At 38.0% G+C, this 18,223-nt stretch overlaps 1 protein-coding gene across 6 annotated transcripts in view; it reads left to right on the top strand.

The window, feature by feature from the left end:
• Positions 1-18,223, top strand: part of ATP2B1 (ATPase plasma membrane Ca2+ transporting 1) — a 140,495-nt gene that overhangs the window by 42,512 nt on the left and 79,760 nt on the right. For all 6 annotated transcript variants that reach the window (XM_055085243.1, XM_055085244.1, XM_028490428.2 and 3 more), the window contains exon 2: positions 15,346-15,771. In XM_055085243.1, coding sequence (XP_054941218.1) covers positions 15,564-15,771 — 208 coding nt within the window. In that variant the 5' untranslated portion in view covers positions 15,346-15,563. The remainder of the gene's footprint in view (positions 1-15,345; positions 15,772-18,223) is intronic.

The raw sequence follows: 18,223 nt of genomic DNA, 5'->3' as shown, positions 1-18,223 counted from the left end.
GACCTACCATCGCCAGAGTCATGATTCCCTGGCAGGCCAGGCATCCTCTTGAGTGCTGAAATAATCTCTGCTTCTCTGGAACTGACAGTTTCATTTGCCAGCGCCTGAGACAGGCCTTACTTAAAGGACCAGTATCTTCAGTGCATTGCCACATGTTTTCCAGTTCAGTTCAATTACCCTGTATTGAGCCATTTCTGTGGGAAGGTGTTGTAGCTGTAGGTGGTCACTAGGAGATTCAGAAATGAGCAAGACCAACCTGTCCTCAGAGCTTACATTTTAATCAGGAAGAAAGTCATGTACACAAGTAATTGTAGTACATATTGAATGTTAGAGTGGCTCAAAAACTACAGAAGCAGAGAGAAGTAGACTAGTAATTCCATGTCATGGTGTCAAAGAAGGGAAGGCATGTTAACTGTTCTTGAAGAAGTTAGTAGAAAGGCAAAGGGAATAGGCCAGCTTTCATTAGGAAAAATGACGCTAGGAGATTATTTGAAACTTGTCCAAAGAAAAAGAAGGTGGGGAACCTGAGAGTGATACTGAAACAAATGGATGAGAGGAGTGGTGCTGATTTGGTACATGACACCGTGCGGAAGCTGTCAATATCCACATTTCTTCTACTGAAGACCTCTACAGAGGGGAGATGCTTATAGGCTAGATGCTGCCCAGTGTCTTATCACCATCTTAAAAGTACTCCTTCCTTTTGATTTCCTTCCTGGTTCCTTCATTTTACTTTTTGCAAGTGCTGTGAAAGTGTTCTGACCTTTTCAAAGGGTGATGCAAGTCTCTCATTAGTTTTAGAAGATGATTTATAAGAGTTTTATAAGATGATTTATAAATCATTTGTATTAAGAAATTATCATAAAGAAATAGGAAGTCAGGAGCTTTTGAAATCTGCATGTTTTCTCCCAAGTACTATATTAATATTAACCTGAAGGGGTTTTTTTTGGACGGGGTTGTTTGTTTTTAATGTGTTTGCCTGATTTTTTACATATTCTGTGAGGGGAGCTTGAGGATTCTAATTGCATTGATCTTCCACAATTTAGATGGACTCTTATCCATTTTTATTCTAGAGAACAGTTAAGCAATTTATTAGCTTCTGTAAGAGCTATGAAAGGAATACAAGTTGTGGCTACTCCCTCAGAAAGCTTAAGTTGTATTTAAGAAGAGAAGATAAACTTTTAAGAAACCTTCCAAGGGTATAAGTAGATAGTGTTTTTATCATGGGATCATCTCTTTCCTGTGCTGCCTCCTTATTCTCCTGTGCTCAGGTATGTCAAACTATCACTCACACATCTGTTTTCAGCCCTTTCATCACCTCTCCCCAACCCTGCCTCAATCCAGGTGTGTCCTAGACAGTGAAGCCTTTCTCAAAGCCACATCCCCGTTAACACTCGTCACTTTGTGTGCTCACCCAACCTTTCCTGATGCTCTCTACGACACTTAATTGTGTTTGCTTGTATACTTGTCGTTCTTCCTCATTTAGGCCGCAGACTCCTTGAAGAAAGAGACTTGGATGTAGGGCTTACTTAGATGAGTTTGGAACCGATAGGAACTTCATAGAAAACAACAGATATGGGGGGATAAGTGTAATAATATTGGTGACTGAGTTAGATTTGCTGCAAGATACTCAGATGTTCATGTCTGTTAACAGTTGAAAACATTGGCCTGGAGCTTGATCAAGTCCTTAGATATAGGTCATGATGTGATATCAGCTACTCTGAGAGGCCTGTGGGTAGATCCCTGGGTGATAACCTCATTTAGGGTATGGTAAAGATTTAAAAAGCCAGGAAATATGTGGGCTGAGGAGTATTGCTTAGAGACCCAGGAGAACTAAGTAAGAAATATAATGGATAGGAGGGAAGAATACTGTCAAATGACACAAAAATATATAGGAGGCTGAGGACTGAGAAGAAGCCTGGGATTATTAATCACCACAAGCAGCCAGCCCAGGCGTGAGAGGATGGATCAAGGTGAGAGCAGGTGATCAGGAAGAAGCATTGAGGATAGACCTTAGAAGAGGTGGTAAAAGGAAGGGAAAAAAGGATATCTTGTTTGCCTAACAAAATCCAGGAGACAACTGTTTTGGGTGGGAGGAGGAGAGAACCGTCTTTTATGGGGTCGAATGTATCTGAATATTGAAGTTGAAGGAACCGGTACAAAATAGCGGCCATGGCTTGCAGTGGCTGTCACGGAAATAAGGAAGTATGGTCTTGGAGTAGACTTGAGTAGCCTGGAGAGGCAAGAGTTGGAGTAATTTAGAAGACTCCAAATAGAAAAAGGAACATGCTAGGAAGTTAGAGATGTGTCAGTGGATCATATGTTACTGAGAAAAACAAGTTTCTAATGGAATTTAAAATTTTAACTGGCATCGCTCAGCCAGATGGTATGTCTCTTCAGGGGTAGCTAATTAACCAGATGAGTGTAGTATGAGAATAAAAGAGCAAGGGAAGACAGAAGAGCAAAACTGGAGTCTCTGACCATTGGGAAGTTAGCTTTCTTAGGGAGGCAAGTATGATCAGCTTTAGGGTCTTGACTGCCTTTGAGCCTGGAGGTCAGGATATATATACAAGATTCCTTATAGGTGAAGAGAAATAGAAGTTGCACCAGAGAGGAAGTCTTGAAAATAGAACAGTTCCAAGCGATGATGACTGTTAATGTGTAGCTCTACCCGTGAATAGCAGTCACAGAGTACAAATCAAAGTCTTGGAATGAAGGTCAGGAACTGTGTGAAACCAGAGAGTTTGAAGGATCATCAGCATGATGCAATCGAGTGGTTACGGCTCAACACATCCCCTAATGTCCATATTCTTTGCCCTTTGGTGAGTTAACTGTAAATCAGGTTCTTGCCTAACATCCTCTTAAAATTTAGCTTACCTTGTTTTTCAACCAGATTTTTTGAATGTGTTGCAAAAGTGAGTATTGATTTACTGGGCTGTTCTTTAGTAACCATGGCTGGAAATTGCAAAAGACCATCAACTAATCAAACGGTATAAAGAAAAAGGAGATAAAGGAATGGAAAACGGTCTTCTGCCCTTAGTTCTGTGTTCAGTTGTTTAAATGTTGGAATAATAATCCTTGAAATCTAGAGTTTTTAATTAAGAAGACAGAAAGCTCATGTTAAATTTATAGATAAGAGTTATGCTTCTCTAAATATTGCCAACTTTATTTTTGTGAGCTTGTTCAGTGACATAATGAGCATCCTGTTTCCTTAAGCATTTAAGTGTAGGTTCTTGTGAACTGACAGGATAGAAGCTCTTAAGAACTGAGTAGGCTGATAGAGCAGCTGGTGTGACATTCAAGTGTTCATATTGCCTTCTAGCTCCTGAACAGAAGGAAAAAAACACTGTTTTAATTTAGAAATCTTTCTTGACTATAGCTGAAATTCTCAAAACCAGTGAGACTAGAAAATGAGAGAACATTTCGTTCTCATATTTAACTGTAGAAAGAATATGTTCTTATATTTGTTGGTAAGCAGCACTGGATTATATAAAATTACTTCTGAGCTTTTCAAAGGCCTTTCTTTCGCGTGGAAACGATTATTGTTAGGAGGAAAGTTCTTAAAACGCCTAAATAGAACAATAGGATAGGAGAAAACAAAGGACAGTTTATTTCTGGGAGAGAGCAGGAGAAGGTAGATATCTGAATTGTAGTTCTCTGTTAAATTTGTTAAAATTTAAGATTTTTAGGTGTTAAAAATCATTTTACATATGTTCAAAATAAAGCAGTGTGTCTTCACGTTTCTTTGAATGAAGGAAATTATTTGCAGTATTTGTATAATACATCAATATACTTGGTATTAAAAACAAAGTCACAGCGTATTTTTAGAATATGGTATGCTTTCAGTTATTCATGCAAATTAAGAATAGCATAACAAAGAACCATGAGTAATTTGCTTATATTGTTGTTGGGAAATTTTGGATTAAGGTGATAATCCAACAGTTTGTTCCTTAGTCAGATTTCAGGGCATACTTATTTTCTATAATAGTGGTTCTCCAGACCAGCAGCATCAGTATCACCATCGCCTGAGAAGTTTTTCGAAATGTAAATTCTTGCGTCCTGCCCTGCATCTACTGAATTGCTGGGGATCAGAGATCACCAGCAGCCTGTGTATTAAAGAGCCCTTCAGGTGATTCTCATGCAGGCTGAGGTTTGAGAACCACTCATTCCTAGTTAGAACAACCTTTCCAGAGACACGGGCCTCATCAATGTTGGGAACAAGATGAGTCCAACTGATTTGACCATAAAGCAAAAATGTCTATAGTGAACTTCAAGTAATCTGTGTTTGGGATCATTCACATTAAAATTTTATCATATCTTCCGCTTAATTAAGTACTCTGGCATAAACAAATAATCTGTGCTGGAAATGACAGTTATCAAAAGAGTAATTGTCTTACAGCCCCAGGGAGGGGGATGAATCACCAGTTTACAGCAACTGTTCTGCTTTGGGCTGACATATTTCTTTATAAACTAAAGACTGTGGGGGAAAAGGAGCTGTACTGGGGGCTAGGATAAGGAAACTGGGTGGTTTTTTTTCCACACTTTTACTAAGCCAGACTGCTATCGTGTGGTTTCATCATTTTAATTGAATAGTGAAATTACGAGATAGGAGAGAAACAGAAAAAAAAAAAAGAACCTTGTAAATGCACATGCAAATAAACTGATCTCATGCTCACTAACTAAAAACAGATGGAAACAGTTATGGTCAGGATTACAGTGCCACCCAGTCCCTCTCCACTGACTCCCTTGACAATTTCAAGACGAAGAAGAAGCAGTGAAAAATGAGAACAAGCCACCAGAGGTGGCACTGTGGTGGGAACAAGAGTCAACATCAGAGAAGTTAAGGCAACAGTACATTTCAGGAGTGAGGTAGTGATTAACAGTAACAACGGTTGCCAGTAGGTCAGATGAGAGGGACTAAATGTGTCTGTTAGATTTAGGAGCAAGAGAGGTCAGCGGTCACCTTGAAGAGTAGTTTTGGTGCAGCACAGAAGCCGCTGGTTTGAAATGGGGTGATCTGTGAGTAGGAGATAAAATAGAAATGGCAAATTTAAGAGAGGATGATAGCTAGATGTGGGATGGAGGATCTTCTTACCAATCTGCCTTTACAGGTAAGTTTTTTATCTCTTAATTCTTCAGATCTAATTGCTAACTTTATTACCATATTGATTTGGCATAATTGTAATTTAACATGAGTAATCCTAACAAATTATTTCTCAAATAAATATATCATTTCTTCTAGGCTTTATGAAGTATTGAAACTCAGCATTGTTGCTTTGCATAGCCTTGAGAGTCTAGGACCCAGTTAAGAACCACTGCCATGTTGCAGTCATTATATAATTTATTTGGAAATCTGAATTACCTTTAACTTACATTGTCTGAAAGAATTTAAAGGAGAGTTTGTATATTTGCATACCAAAGTGGTTTGAAAACTCCTTGAAGGCTATGACTTTCTCTTAACAAACTAAACACACGTAGCATATTATTTTAAACATAGCATTAGGAGTTTTGTTTTGCTCTGCTGTTTGAATTGGCATTGATTACTAATGTAAAACCTGTTTTTCAAATTGATTTTTAGCTAAGGTTCAAACAGGAATGTTTCCATTCAATAAACATTGAGCACCTACTATATTCCTGACAGTGCTGGGGTTAAAAATAAATGGCACATATCCTGCCTTGAGTTCACAGTTCATTGGGGAAGACAGAGAGGTAAACAGATCATTGCAGCTGTGTGTGATAACGAAATTGAGTTATTTGTAGTGAGGTGGATGGACCTAGAGTCTCATGCAGAGTGAAGTAAGTCAGAAAGAGAAAAACAAATACCTTATGCTAACACATATATATGGAATCGCATAGCACAGGGAGATCAGCTCGGTGCTTTGCAACCACCTAGAGGGGTGGGATAGGGAGGGTGGGAGGGAGGGAGACTCAAGAGGGAAGAGATACGGGGATATATGTATACATATAGCTGATTCACTTTGTTATACAGCAGCAACTAACACAACACTGTAAAGCAATTATACTCCAATAAAGATGTTAAAAAAACAAAAAGCTGTAATAGAAGAACAAGTTAGTGCCTCCACTATTCTAATCTACTTGCTTCCCACCCTGAGAGATTTGCTAAAGTGGTCATTCTGAATTTATCACTGGCAGCATCTGTAACTTGCCCTTGAAAGTATTGTACTTAGTCTCTGTCTCTGAAAGAGTCTAGTGGATAAGTAACTTACTGAGGGGAGTGGGACTAATTTTTGTCAACAGAGACACAGCCATGGTATTCATGAATTTTTTTGAGACTAATAAATCAGGTGTTGTAGTCTGTGCTTATTTTCTGCTTATCCGTTCTATGAAACAAATCCTGTTTGGTGAATTTAATCTTTATCATTCTTTACTCACCTGATGTAAATTACTTTTCTAAACAAGCTTTATACGCTCTTTTACGCAAGCGTATGTGTTTTCTTTAAGCCCCTTAAAACTTGATTAATGCGAGTTCAGAGTAACATTAAAATTAAGTAATCGCTTTGTTCTTCAGAGTGTTTTAATGGAATAATTTGAATATAACAAAATTTAGTAAAAGAAACTTCCCACCACTCACGATCTTGAGGTGTCTACTCTTTGATATGTATGATATTAGACCATCTGCTCTTTCCTCCATTACAGTCAAATATTACATGCTAGTACTTATATATTCAGTAATTTACAGTACATTTTTGTCATTTCTTATTAAAATTGCTTTAATTTTTTAAAGACTAAATTTTAGGGTATGAGTTAGGTATAAGATTTTATTTTCTGCAGAAGATGACTATAAAGTTGAAAGAGCATAGTACCTCTTAAGATATGAAGATCAGAGATAAATAAGGCATGGTTTTTGTCTTTAAATAAATGTTCAGTATAACAGGCCTAAATTTAGGCATAGTTACACAGTCCAGACTCCCTCAGGGAACATTTAAGGGGGCGAGTTTCAGGTTGTTCACTGACTGAGGGTTACTGCTAGTATCTGGTGGGGCTGGTGAAGCTGGATTTCTTAATTTATGAGCTAGCGCTCGCTGTCAGTAACATGCCAATAGCAGCTACAGTCAGCTATAAAGATGTTATCCCTCTTCTCACGGCTACTTGTCTACAGAGGAATTTGAATTAATTTTTATGTTTAAAAAGAAAGCTAAGAAAATGGAGATTTTGTGAGTGTTCTGTTTTGAAAGGCTGCAGTCAAAAACTTTTCCCCTTTTGTCAATCAAATGGCGTGTCTAAATAGCTAGGGTGTCAGTACCCATTTTGAAGTACAATGCCGGTTATTTCCCCATAGTAGCCCTCTTTAAAACCTGTATGTTGTTACGATTTATCCCATGATTTAAATTTTGATCTTTTACTCTTCTTTTTAATGATTTTTGTGAGCATTTAATGCTTGCTTTCTTTTATTCTTTTTGGAAGTAGATGATGATGAGTGTTTGGTTTCATTTGGTATAAAATGAACAATTGGATTTGATCTTCAACATCCCTTTCAGCTGTTAAAGTCTGTGATTTTTTCCTTTGTAATCATTTTTTAGCAGAATGCTGGCTTTTTAAAATTTGTATATTGTTGGTATTTTACTTTGATTTAGAAACTTTTACAGTTTTTCTAAGTGAATGAAAATAAGCTGTCTTTATCTTTAGAGGATTTCCCCCCCCCCAAACCCCAGATCCATAGTTTGTGTTCCCATAGAACCAGTCATGGACTAACAACCTTTGTAAATACTATTTTTTTTTAATTTTTAAACATTTACTGAGACATGTAATAGGCCTAGTAAATAGAAATTTGACTTAACACTTAAATTATTTCAGTGTATGAAATGAAAATTTGAAGATATTTTATTTTACCTTAAGAGAATTGTTTGAATTTTCTTGGGAAAGAATATATGAAATCAGAAGTAACTTAATGTACTGAAGTAGTTACCAAATCTATAAACATTAGAAAATTAAAGAATAAGCTTTAGGACTATAACTTTTTCTGCTAGTTTTGAAATTTCATCCCCAATTGGGAGTGATTTGAAAAAAATCAAGATTACTTAGGAATCTTTAGTTGACTCAAAGGACACTTTAAGAGATTAATGAAAGTTTAAATGAAAGGATTGGTTTCTAACAAGTAAATTACTTTTGATTTATAACCAGTTTGTGTAAATTCAGGGTTGAAATTAATCAAACGTCTTTCCTAAGCTTATGAACACGATTAGCAGATCTTCAAATTAGGTGGTATGTTTCATACACTATATTAAAAAAGAAAAAGAATAAGTTTTCTTGTCCTGGGGTATGTTCTCTTTGAAGTAATCTTGCCTAAAAGGAATATTGATTTTTAAAAGCTGAACAGCTTAAGATCAATGGGGAATGGAGTGCTGGACAGGAAGTTGTGTACATGTATAAAGCATGCTTATTGCATCAGGACTTACGGTGTTACCTTTTGAATCAGGAATGGATTTTTAAAGACTAGAGTCATCACCAAAAGGGCATGGGCTGTCTTCAAGTGTTGAACTCTCTTCCATACATTCTTTTAGCTCTATCAACTCCAAGCGTAGGGAGTCTAACAGACCCAGGGACCCTTTATTGGTCAGGGTTCTCCAGAGAAAAAGAACCAATAAGAAATCTATCCATATAGTGATTTATTATGAGGAATTTGCTCAGGCAGTTACAGAGACTGAGAAGTCCTGCTGTCTGCCATCTACAAACTAAAGACCCAGGAAAGCTGGTGTTTTAGATCAGTCTGAAGTCTGAGAACCAGGGAAGTCAGTGGGTAATTCCCAGTCTGAGGGCAGGGGAAGACTGGACAGTCAGGCAGGGAGGGGTGGGTATGACTTACCATTTCTTCACTTTGTTTTATTTGGGCACTCATTGGATGCGATGATGCCCGCCCACATTGTGAAGGGCAATCTGCTTTACTTAGTCTACCCATTCAAATGCTAATCTTACCCAGAAACACCCCTGTAGGCACACCCAGAAATAATGTTTAGCCAAATATCTGAGCATCTTGTGATCTAGTCAAGTTGACATAAAATTAACTGTTATAGATCCATTCCAGTTTGGGATAACTTGTTACTAAGTTCTGCCTCAGCCAAAAATCTACCTCTCTGTAACTTTCTTTCATTTCATTCTAGTTGTGCCCTCCACTACTCCACAGAATATATCTAGTCACTATTCTACACTAAAATTTCAAATGTTTCATGCTATCACTTATATGTGGAATCTAAAATACAACACAAATGAACATATCTATGAAACAGACAGACTCACAGACATAGCAAACAGGCTTGTGGTTGCCAAAGGGGTGGGGGGTGGGGGAGGGAAGGATGGGAAGTTTGGGATTAGCAGATGCAAACTATTATATATAGTACGGGTAAACAACAAGGTCCTACTGTATAGGACAGGGAACTATATTCAATATCCTGTGATAAACCATAATGGAAACGAATATGAAAAAGAATATATGTATAACTGAATCATTTTGCTATACAGCAGAAATTAACACAACACTATAAATCAACAGTACTTCAACGAAATTTTTTTTTAAATTTCAAATGTTTGAAAATAGCTATCATGAAATATTCATCCCCTAGACTGAATTTCTTCCACTACTTCAGTGGACTGATTTTCTGACATCTTCAACATTCTCTTTATTATTATTATTATTATTATTTTTTTTTTTTTTGTGGTATGCGGGCCTCCCACTGTTGTGGCCGCTCCGCGGCACGTGGGATCCTCCCGGACCGGGGCACGAACCCGCGTCCCCTGCATCAGCAGGCGGACTCTCAACCACTGCGCCACCAGGGAAGCCCTCTTTATTATTTTTTACACTATGTTTCTCATGGTTATTCAGACCTGAGGAATGTGAAATCTGGTAGGCCTGTTGTCTATAATACAAATAAAAGTTGGTGCCTCTCTTGTTCACCAGTCTTTTTGATGTATTCAGTCATCGATGCTTTATCTGTATAGCAGAGCTTCACTTAGACTGTCATAAGGATTCTCTTTTCCTCTAGGTTTAGAAATATAGTAAAAATAGCTAACATGTATTTACGATTTACTGTGTGTCAGGCTAAGTTCACACTGTTTTACATATATTCACACATTTAGGGAGGTGTGGTGTTATTATGTCTGTGTTTTACAGATGATCCTGTAACATTTAGATGTGTTTGTCCAAGGCAAAGTAGAATCGGTCTATTAAACTCCCTTTGTTAGTTGTTACGCTCCTGTCATTGCTGCCTAAGACAGCTTGGGAGTGGGAGGGGAAAGCACTTACATTAATTAACATCAAGCTCAGGCATTCAGAGCTTTGAGTAAACTGAACCTTTGTCTTTGAATATATACTGTTATATTTCTTGTATGTCATGTTTATACAGTTATGTTTTTGGAATTAAATGTAGAAGACCATACTTTTGTACCAATTGAAGTTAGCTTCCCATTCCCACCTGTCTCCGATTCCGATTCTGTCATCTAACATACTTGCTGACTTACCTAGCTTCAAGTCTTCTACAGATTGGAGAAACATAACTTCTATATTTTCACATCACTGAAAAGTTTAGAACAGTCAGGAATTAGGAACCCAGTAATGCATTTAAAAACACCTTTCAGGTTGTTCCTCTTATTCTAATACACTTAGTTATAGTAGCATATATTTTCTTGCCTGCAGGAATCTTGTGTTACTACATAATATTAATAATCATTTTTAAAATTTATTTATTTATTTTTGGCTGTGTCGGGTCTTCATTGCTGCGCGCGGGCTTTCTCTAATTGTGGCGAGTGGGGGCTACTCTTCACTGCGGTGCGCAGGCTTCTCATTGTGGTGGCTTCTCTTGTTGCAGAGCACGGGCTCTAGGTGCACAGGCTTCTGTACTTGAGGCACGCGGGCTCAGTAGTTGTGGCTTGTGGGCTGTAGAGCGCAGACTCAGTAGTTGTGGAGCACGGGCTTAGTTGCTCCGTGGCATGTGAGATCTTCCTGGACCAAGGCTCGAACCTGTGTCCCCTGCATTGGTAGGCGGGTTCTTAACTACTGCGCCGCCAGCGAAGTCCCTAATAATCATTTTTAGAGCTCCATATTTCATCCAACTCCATGTTTCATCCCCAAATTTGCTTAACTCTTCCACTATATTTCTTATAGTTTTTCTAATGTGTGATATTTTTGTTGTTGTTATCATTGTTGAGTTTAAATAATATCTATACAACCATTCCACAATCTTTAAGTCAGATGACCTTGTGAAAGAAGGGATTGAATTGTAATATTAACAAAACTGTCTCTTTATGAGCTTCACTCAGTACTAAGACCTAATAGTCATCCTTTTGTTTTCTTTTGGGGGCCTGCCCATTCACAGTAAAGCTTATGTGTCAGTTGGAATCCATCTTATTCTTCTTTTTGAAGACTGTAACTATTTTTGCCCCACTCTAGTCTTAAACCACCTCTGTCTTTTTATGTATTCCCTCAAAGATTATCAATAGTGGTTGGGTCAGAGACATCATCTCGGGATTCTGGGATAAATTATGTAGGCCTATGTAGCTTAGGTATGTGTTTTCCTTAAAATCCCCCTCTTGTGGAGCCTGAGCTTCCACTTAACATTTCTTCTTTAACTTTTCAAATGGAAGGTCAGAATCTTTTAGTGAATGATGAGAAGCAAAGTAGATGTTCTACTGTGTTGTACCTCAATCCCAAATAGCATGTCTCTTGACTGTCATGTTGTAGCTAACAAATGAAAAGCAAAACTTTTGTTGTCTTTGACACTTTTGTCAATTCACTAGTTAGGTGAGTAAAAGAGTGAAGAGTTGGCAGAGAGGAAAATAGGGGGAGAGGCTATAGATGATCTAGAAATAGACAATAGCCTGATTTATCATTTGTAGGTAATCAGTAATTCAAGTAGTCCACTTTTGGAAAGCGGCTCATTTGCATTTGGTGGTTTTCCCTGGACCTCTCTTTCTTTAAACAGTGGGGGGACTGAACATGGTTGGTAATCATGTACTTATCAAAACCTTATGGGTTGCAAGGTCATAGAAAATCCCCAAAAGGAATTTATTGAAAAATTAATGAAAAGATCATGGACAGGACAGACTTTAGGCATTGATCGACCAAGGGGCTCAAATGATCTAGCACTGACAGACATATGTCCTCCCTCCCTCCCTTTTAGATCCTTTCTCAGAGACTTTCCACATCTCAGATTTAAGTTCAGTAACCAGAAACAAGTCTCTGTTCCAGAGTCACAGCAGATGCCTTGTTGTCACCTATGTATTGATCTTTGTTGAGCCACATGCACATTACTGAACCCATCATCCTTATGGTCAGGGGAATGTATGGATATGGGGATGGACCACAGTGAGAGTTGGGGAAGGGGCAGATCCCCAAACAAAAAGTGAGGCCATTGCTGAGAAATGGGGGAGAAGGATGAGCTGATGTGGCAGATAACAAATATCCACTATAATGTCTATTGAATTCTGTTTTTATTATATAAATTGGTACATCTGGTGTTGTTTGTTTTTTAACCTACAAAATTTTCCATTTCAACCTAATAAACATGAAGACTTAGAGACAGTATAGTAGAAGAAGCATGGCTTTTGACTTGCAAACAGAGATTTCAGATCCTAGCTCTGTTATGTATCCTTATTGTTGAGAAATTTAAGGGCACCCAATAAATAACACGCTTCTCTCCTGCTTGAATTCTGTGAAGAGAAAAGACAAATATTGGCACATAGGAATAAAAACATTAGTTTTATTACTGACAAAAGCTGAAATGAAAGTTTTTGTGTGACAACAATGAAGTTCTAATATTGAATCCAGAACTAAACAGTTATTTATCCGCGCCCACCCCCCCTCCCCCGGCACTTTGAACAATAGGCTTTTTTACCTGGTGGTCTGCCCCTAATAACTTGGACCAGAATGGATGAGTCCTGCAGACATCGGGCTCACAAAGAACACAGGGAGGTGAGGAAGCTATGTATGTCTAGTTGTTCTCCGAAAATCTGTCAAGCAGCTCATTTCACCTCAGTGGTAATGGGTGGGGTAGGAGGTCAGAAATTGTTGAGGCAAATTCCTCTTTGTGGAAACCAGAGGAATGATGACATGCATGCCTCCAACACATAGACTAATGAATCTTAATTATTTTATCTCTTCAGTAAATAACAATAATTTATTTTAGGCTTGGTATGGTGTTCAGATACCAAGAAATTTGGGGTATGAAAACTCAGAGAATATCAAATAACCACCCTCTTCAGTTTATGAAGTTGGGTTATTATAATAATTGATGTGTGAGTAGGAACCCACTTTGCCTAGGAGATGGGTAAAATTAGTAATAACTGGGCCAGCAGAAGGACTTGTGAAGCGGGAGGAAGCAGGCAATGAAAGAAAATGTCTTACAGAGTTCATAACTATCATATCCTTGTAAATTTAAGCCAAGGCAAGCAAACTTTCCCTCCACTAGCCATCCTCAACCAGCTGGTATAAATTCAGTTTTTAGCCCGTTCTCCTGTCCAGTGGTTCTCACATTGTACTCTCTGAACTAATAACATCAGTATCACCTGAGAATTTGTTAGGAAAGCACATTCTGGAGCCCACCCTTATCCTACTGAAACCCTGGAAGTGGGGCCCAGCAATCTGTATTTTAACAAGTCCTCTAGGCAATTTTGATGGATATTTAACCACATACCATGATTTGCAAACATCCCCATAACAGTTTCATAGCTGGATATTAATTGTACTTGCAAGTAATCTTTTCTAGTTCCTCATCCTTAAGCATTTATTAAATATGGGATATTTTGGGGAGGGAGAGAGGTTGAATAGGTAAAATAGAGCTTAGGCTTGAATGCCAAACAGATAAGAACATGTGTTTTCATCCTATAGGTTTAGATGTAGGGGCAAGATAACTGTTTAAAAGACTAACTGTAGCAGCAAAATGTAGAAGGGATTCGTTGTAGGAGATAATAGAATGAGAGAGAAACTCTCGGGGGTAGTGATTATAATTTGTGTAGGGGGACTCGAAGATCAGGAAGAAAAGGGGATCTGTAGAAGAGGCTTCTCAAAGGAAGAGTTAATTGAACTCAGTTCACTGAAAGCTGGGGTGGACAGAATCAAAGATGATTTAAGATCTCAAGCCCAGATGATTAAGATAATGATAGTTGGGAAGGGAGCTTTCTAATTAGGGAATAAGGTGAATCCATTGTTGGGCATGTTAACTTTGAGGTCATACTTTAAAGGACATATATTGAGAAGGAAGAGTTGAGAGCTCATTTTTAGGTGGTTTAGAGTAAGAGGAGAACTTGAAAGTACATTTGTCCCTTGGTATTGGCAGGAGATTGGTTCTAGGACAACCCCCCCCCCACCCCAAGCCCTTACAGGATACCAAAATCTGCGGATGCTCACGTCCCTTACTGTCGGCCCTCTATCTGTGGGTTCCACGTTTGCAGATTCAACCAAAAATTGTGAAGAAAATTAAAATAATGCATTCATTCATTCTTGAAATGCTTATTGAATGTCGACCATGGGTCTGGCTCAGTTCTAGGTTCTCAGGATATAGAAATGGACTGACCCATGCCCTGTATGCAGAACTAGTATTGTAGGTGGAGGGAGACAACAAATAAGTAAATAAATGAACAAGATAATTTCAGGTAATACTAAGGGCCAGCAAAGAAAAGAAAATAGAGTAACAGTAAAGAGTGACTAAGGGGTAGAGAATTTCTTTAGATAGTCAACGAAGACCTGAGGTGGTGACATGTGACAGAAATCAGTTGAAAAATGTGAAACATGTGATAGATAGTTTTAGGAAGCCAAAAGTTGCTGGCATCACAGAGTGGCCAAGGAGAGTCGCAGGAAAACATATGAGAAGTTCATTGTGCTTTTTGCCCTTTCGGGGACTCTCCCATATGAAAGGTTTGGAGAGACAGGGTAGTGTATTTGAAGGAACATGGGCTTAGAGTCATCCTAACTCATTCATATCAGGCATCTGTGGGCTGTGTAGAAACCCCTCAATTTCTCTGAGGCTTATTCTCCATAGAGTAAGGAGCAATAACACCTCATGGGATTAAATTGTGATGATTAAATGAGAAAATGAATTTAAAGCAACTAACGTAGTGCTTAATGATAACTATTAATAATCCCTAACAGTCATGTGAAATATAGTTTAATTTAATAATGGTGAAAGCTAATAATGTCTCTTGATATACAATTTTATTTAGAAGTTATACTTTGACCTTTTATCATGCGAAACATTTTAAGGGCATGAAACTACAGTAAAAAATATTTTTGCAGTTAAATGATATACTTTGATTAGCTACCTGATGACACTTAGAAAGTATGCTTATATGCATAATACTCTCATATGGATTTTACTAATTTTAAATATTTTCTTCTTACAGATGTGTACATCTCATGACTGATAGGAAGAAACTAGTCATGGGCCAAAGGTCAAGATACTTCCCTGGGAAATGCTGCTGATGCTCCTTTACAAAGTCATACAATGAGTGTTTGGTTTAAGAAAGATTTTCATATTTAAAAGATTTTCATCTTGGATATATATCAAGTGAAAATTAGAGTCTCTTGGGAAACATTTTCCTCCTGTTAAATTATACTTGTAATGGGCGACATGGCAAACAACTCGGTTGCATATGGTGGCGTAAAAAACTCTTTGAAGGAAGCTAATCATGATGGAGACTTTGGAATTACTCTCGCAGAGCTGCGGGCTCTCATGGAGCTCAGGTCTACAGATGCATTACGAAAAATACAGGAAAGCTATGGAGATGTCTATGGAATTTGCGCCAGGTTAAAAACATCTCCCAATGAAGGTGAGTTTTATTACATTCATTTTTAGTACTTTGGCGAGTTCTGTAATTGGCTCATAAATAAGCATGCTTAGATTGTCTTGGCTGTTGTTTGATTATGCCATATTTTTCGTGGCATTAAAGATTGGTGTAAAGTAACTTTAGATCAAAAAAAGTGTTGCAAATTAATTTATATATTTTAAGTTGGTGGGAGGAAGTATTTTGTACTGTCGCACATATTGCTGCTTGTTTACGATAGCGTGATTGTCTTTCCACTTGAGCTGGAATCAGACTTGGTAGTTCCCAGGGGATTCAGTGGAACTAAACCCTGCTCTCAATCCTTCATTTTGCCAGGTGGCTTAAAATAGCTTTCACTGCCAGTAGCTGACCAAGTTTGTTTGTTTTTTTTTTAAACCTAAACTTTAACAATTAGTTCAGAAGGTACCAGAGCAAGTGGAGTAGATTAAATGGCAATTTTTAATTTAGCGGACATTTCCTTTGATTAAAAATAGTTTTCAGTCCTCGAATTATATTGTTTCCCTGTGTTCAAAGAAATCTTTGGTTTCATAATTCTTGATTTGTAGTAAATTTCTTTTTGAAAAACAGAAATGTTCATTATAACTTCATTGCGTTATGGTCTTTGAAATAGTTTGAAGGGATAATCTTTTATTTTATACATTGATCATGTTGAATATAAAAGTAAGGTTAGGAGGTTTCCAAAAGGGATTTCCAAATTGCAAAGGAGCGGGGGAAGGATACATGAGAATGAATGTTTGGTGATTACAATTTATTTTAGTAAGGAAGGGAAATTATTAATGCTAAAGTTTAAAAGATATTAGTATATATTCCAAAGCCAATTCTAGAAAAATTGTGCTTCAGTGTTTTTCTTAACATTTTTCCTGAAACATCTTATGCCATTCCACTACTTGTGATAAATTTTAAGGTAATAGCAAAAAGTTATTTCCAAAGTTGTTAAAGAATTTTAAATCACACTAAAAGATTCTTTAAAACCTTTATGTAATTCTATGTGAATTGCTCATTGTTTTAATGGTAGGTAGTTACTTTAATTTTTCTGAGGTAACATGGTCTTGAGGAAGCTAATGTCAGTATTCACATATATCCTAAAAGGGCTTCCTCAGATCAGTTGGAGTCTATTCTTTTTTCTGTAAAGTCTTCCAGATTGTCTGCATCTTTTCTTCAAGTCAGAACCACTAGAAACATGGACTTCTCAGTTATACATTAAATATGCTGCACCATTTTAAGAGCTGGACCCCTGCTGCTTAAATTCAGTGAATCAGGAACAGACCCATGGAACTTTTAATAGATGTAATTTGACAAACTTTGGAGTTTGTTCAGTATGCAAATCTACTTTAAAATGTCGGCTAACTTCATATAACTTCAGAGATTTGTACATTAAGTTGCTATTCTCAGTTGGTAGATTCATTAATTCAACCATATGTACATACTACATTTAATCTAAAACCTAATTTTGGATGTTTCATGATCACCAAATTGATAGGATATGTTAACATTAAAAACCCTTGGGCTTCCCTGGTGGCGCAGTGGTTGAGAATCCGCTGCCGTTGCAGGGGACACGGGTTTGTGCCCTGGTCTGGGAGGATCCCACATGCCGCGGAGCGGCTGGGCCCGTGAGCCATGGCTGCTGGGCCTGTGCATCCAGAGCCTGTGCTCCGCAGCGGGAGGGGCCGCGACGGTGAGAGGCCCGCGTACCACAAAAACAAAACAAAACAAAACAAAACCCTCAATATTTATAACAACATAGTTTGTTCATAAAAACGATATTGGGGCTTCCCTGGCGGTGCAGTGGTTAAGAACCCGCCTGCCCATGCAGGGGACATGGGTTTGAGACCTGTTCCGGGAAGATCCCACATGCCAGGGAGCAACTAAGCCCGTGCGCCACAACTACTGAGCCCGCATGCTGCAACTACTGAAGCCCGCGTGCCTAGAACCCATGCTCGGCAACAAGAGAAGCCACTGCAATGAGAAGCTTGCACACCGCAACAAAGAGTAGCCCCCAATCACCACAACTAGAGAAAGCCCGCGCGCAGCAACAAAGGCCCAATGCAGCAAAAATAAATAATTAATTTTTAAAAACCCGATATTGAACTTCACTTTGAAATCTGCACATATTTGCACTTCCCTCAACCATGTCTTTGTGTTTCCCTACTGTTAGTTATGAGAAGACAAAACTTCTGATTAACTAAAAACCCTTCCGTGGTGCTTTTTCATTTTTAATGGACATTATTTCTCTTTAGTTTGCACTGCAGTTTCTTTTGTGTTGTTATTTTGCACAGTTCTCCTTTTATTGATTTTGGTTTCATTAGTGAAGTTTATTAAATTAACGGAAACTTTGTACCTCATACGGTAGTTTTTAAAATTTAGGGAGGGGATGGTTATGTACCTCTTTTACGACATGGTGGAAGTTGTGGATAATCTGTAGAAGTATTCACTTAAC

Source organism: Physeter macrocephalus, chromosome 6 (assembly GCF_002837175.3).
Source record: "Physeter macrocephalus isolate SW-GA chromosome 6, ASM283717v5, whole genome shotgun sequence".
Classification (NCBI taxonomy): domain Eukaryota; kingdom Metazoa; phylum Chordata; class Mammalia; order Artiodactyla; family Physeteridae; genus Physeter; species Physeter macrocephalus.
Note: the sequence above shows the minus strand (reverse complement) of the source record. Positions and strands in the feature narration are given on the sequence as shown.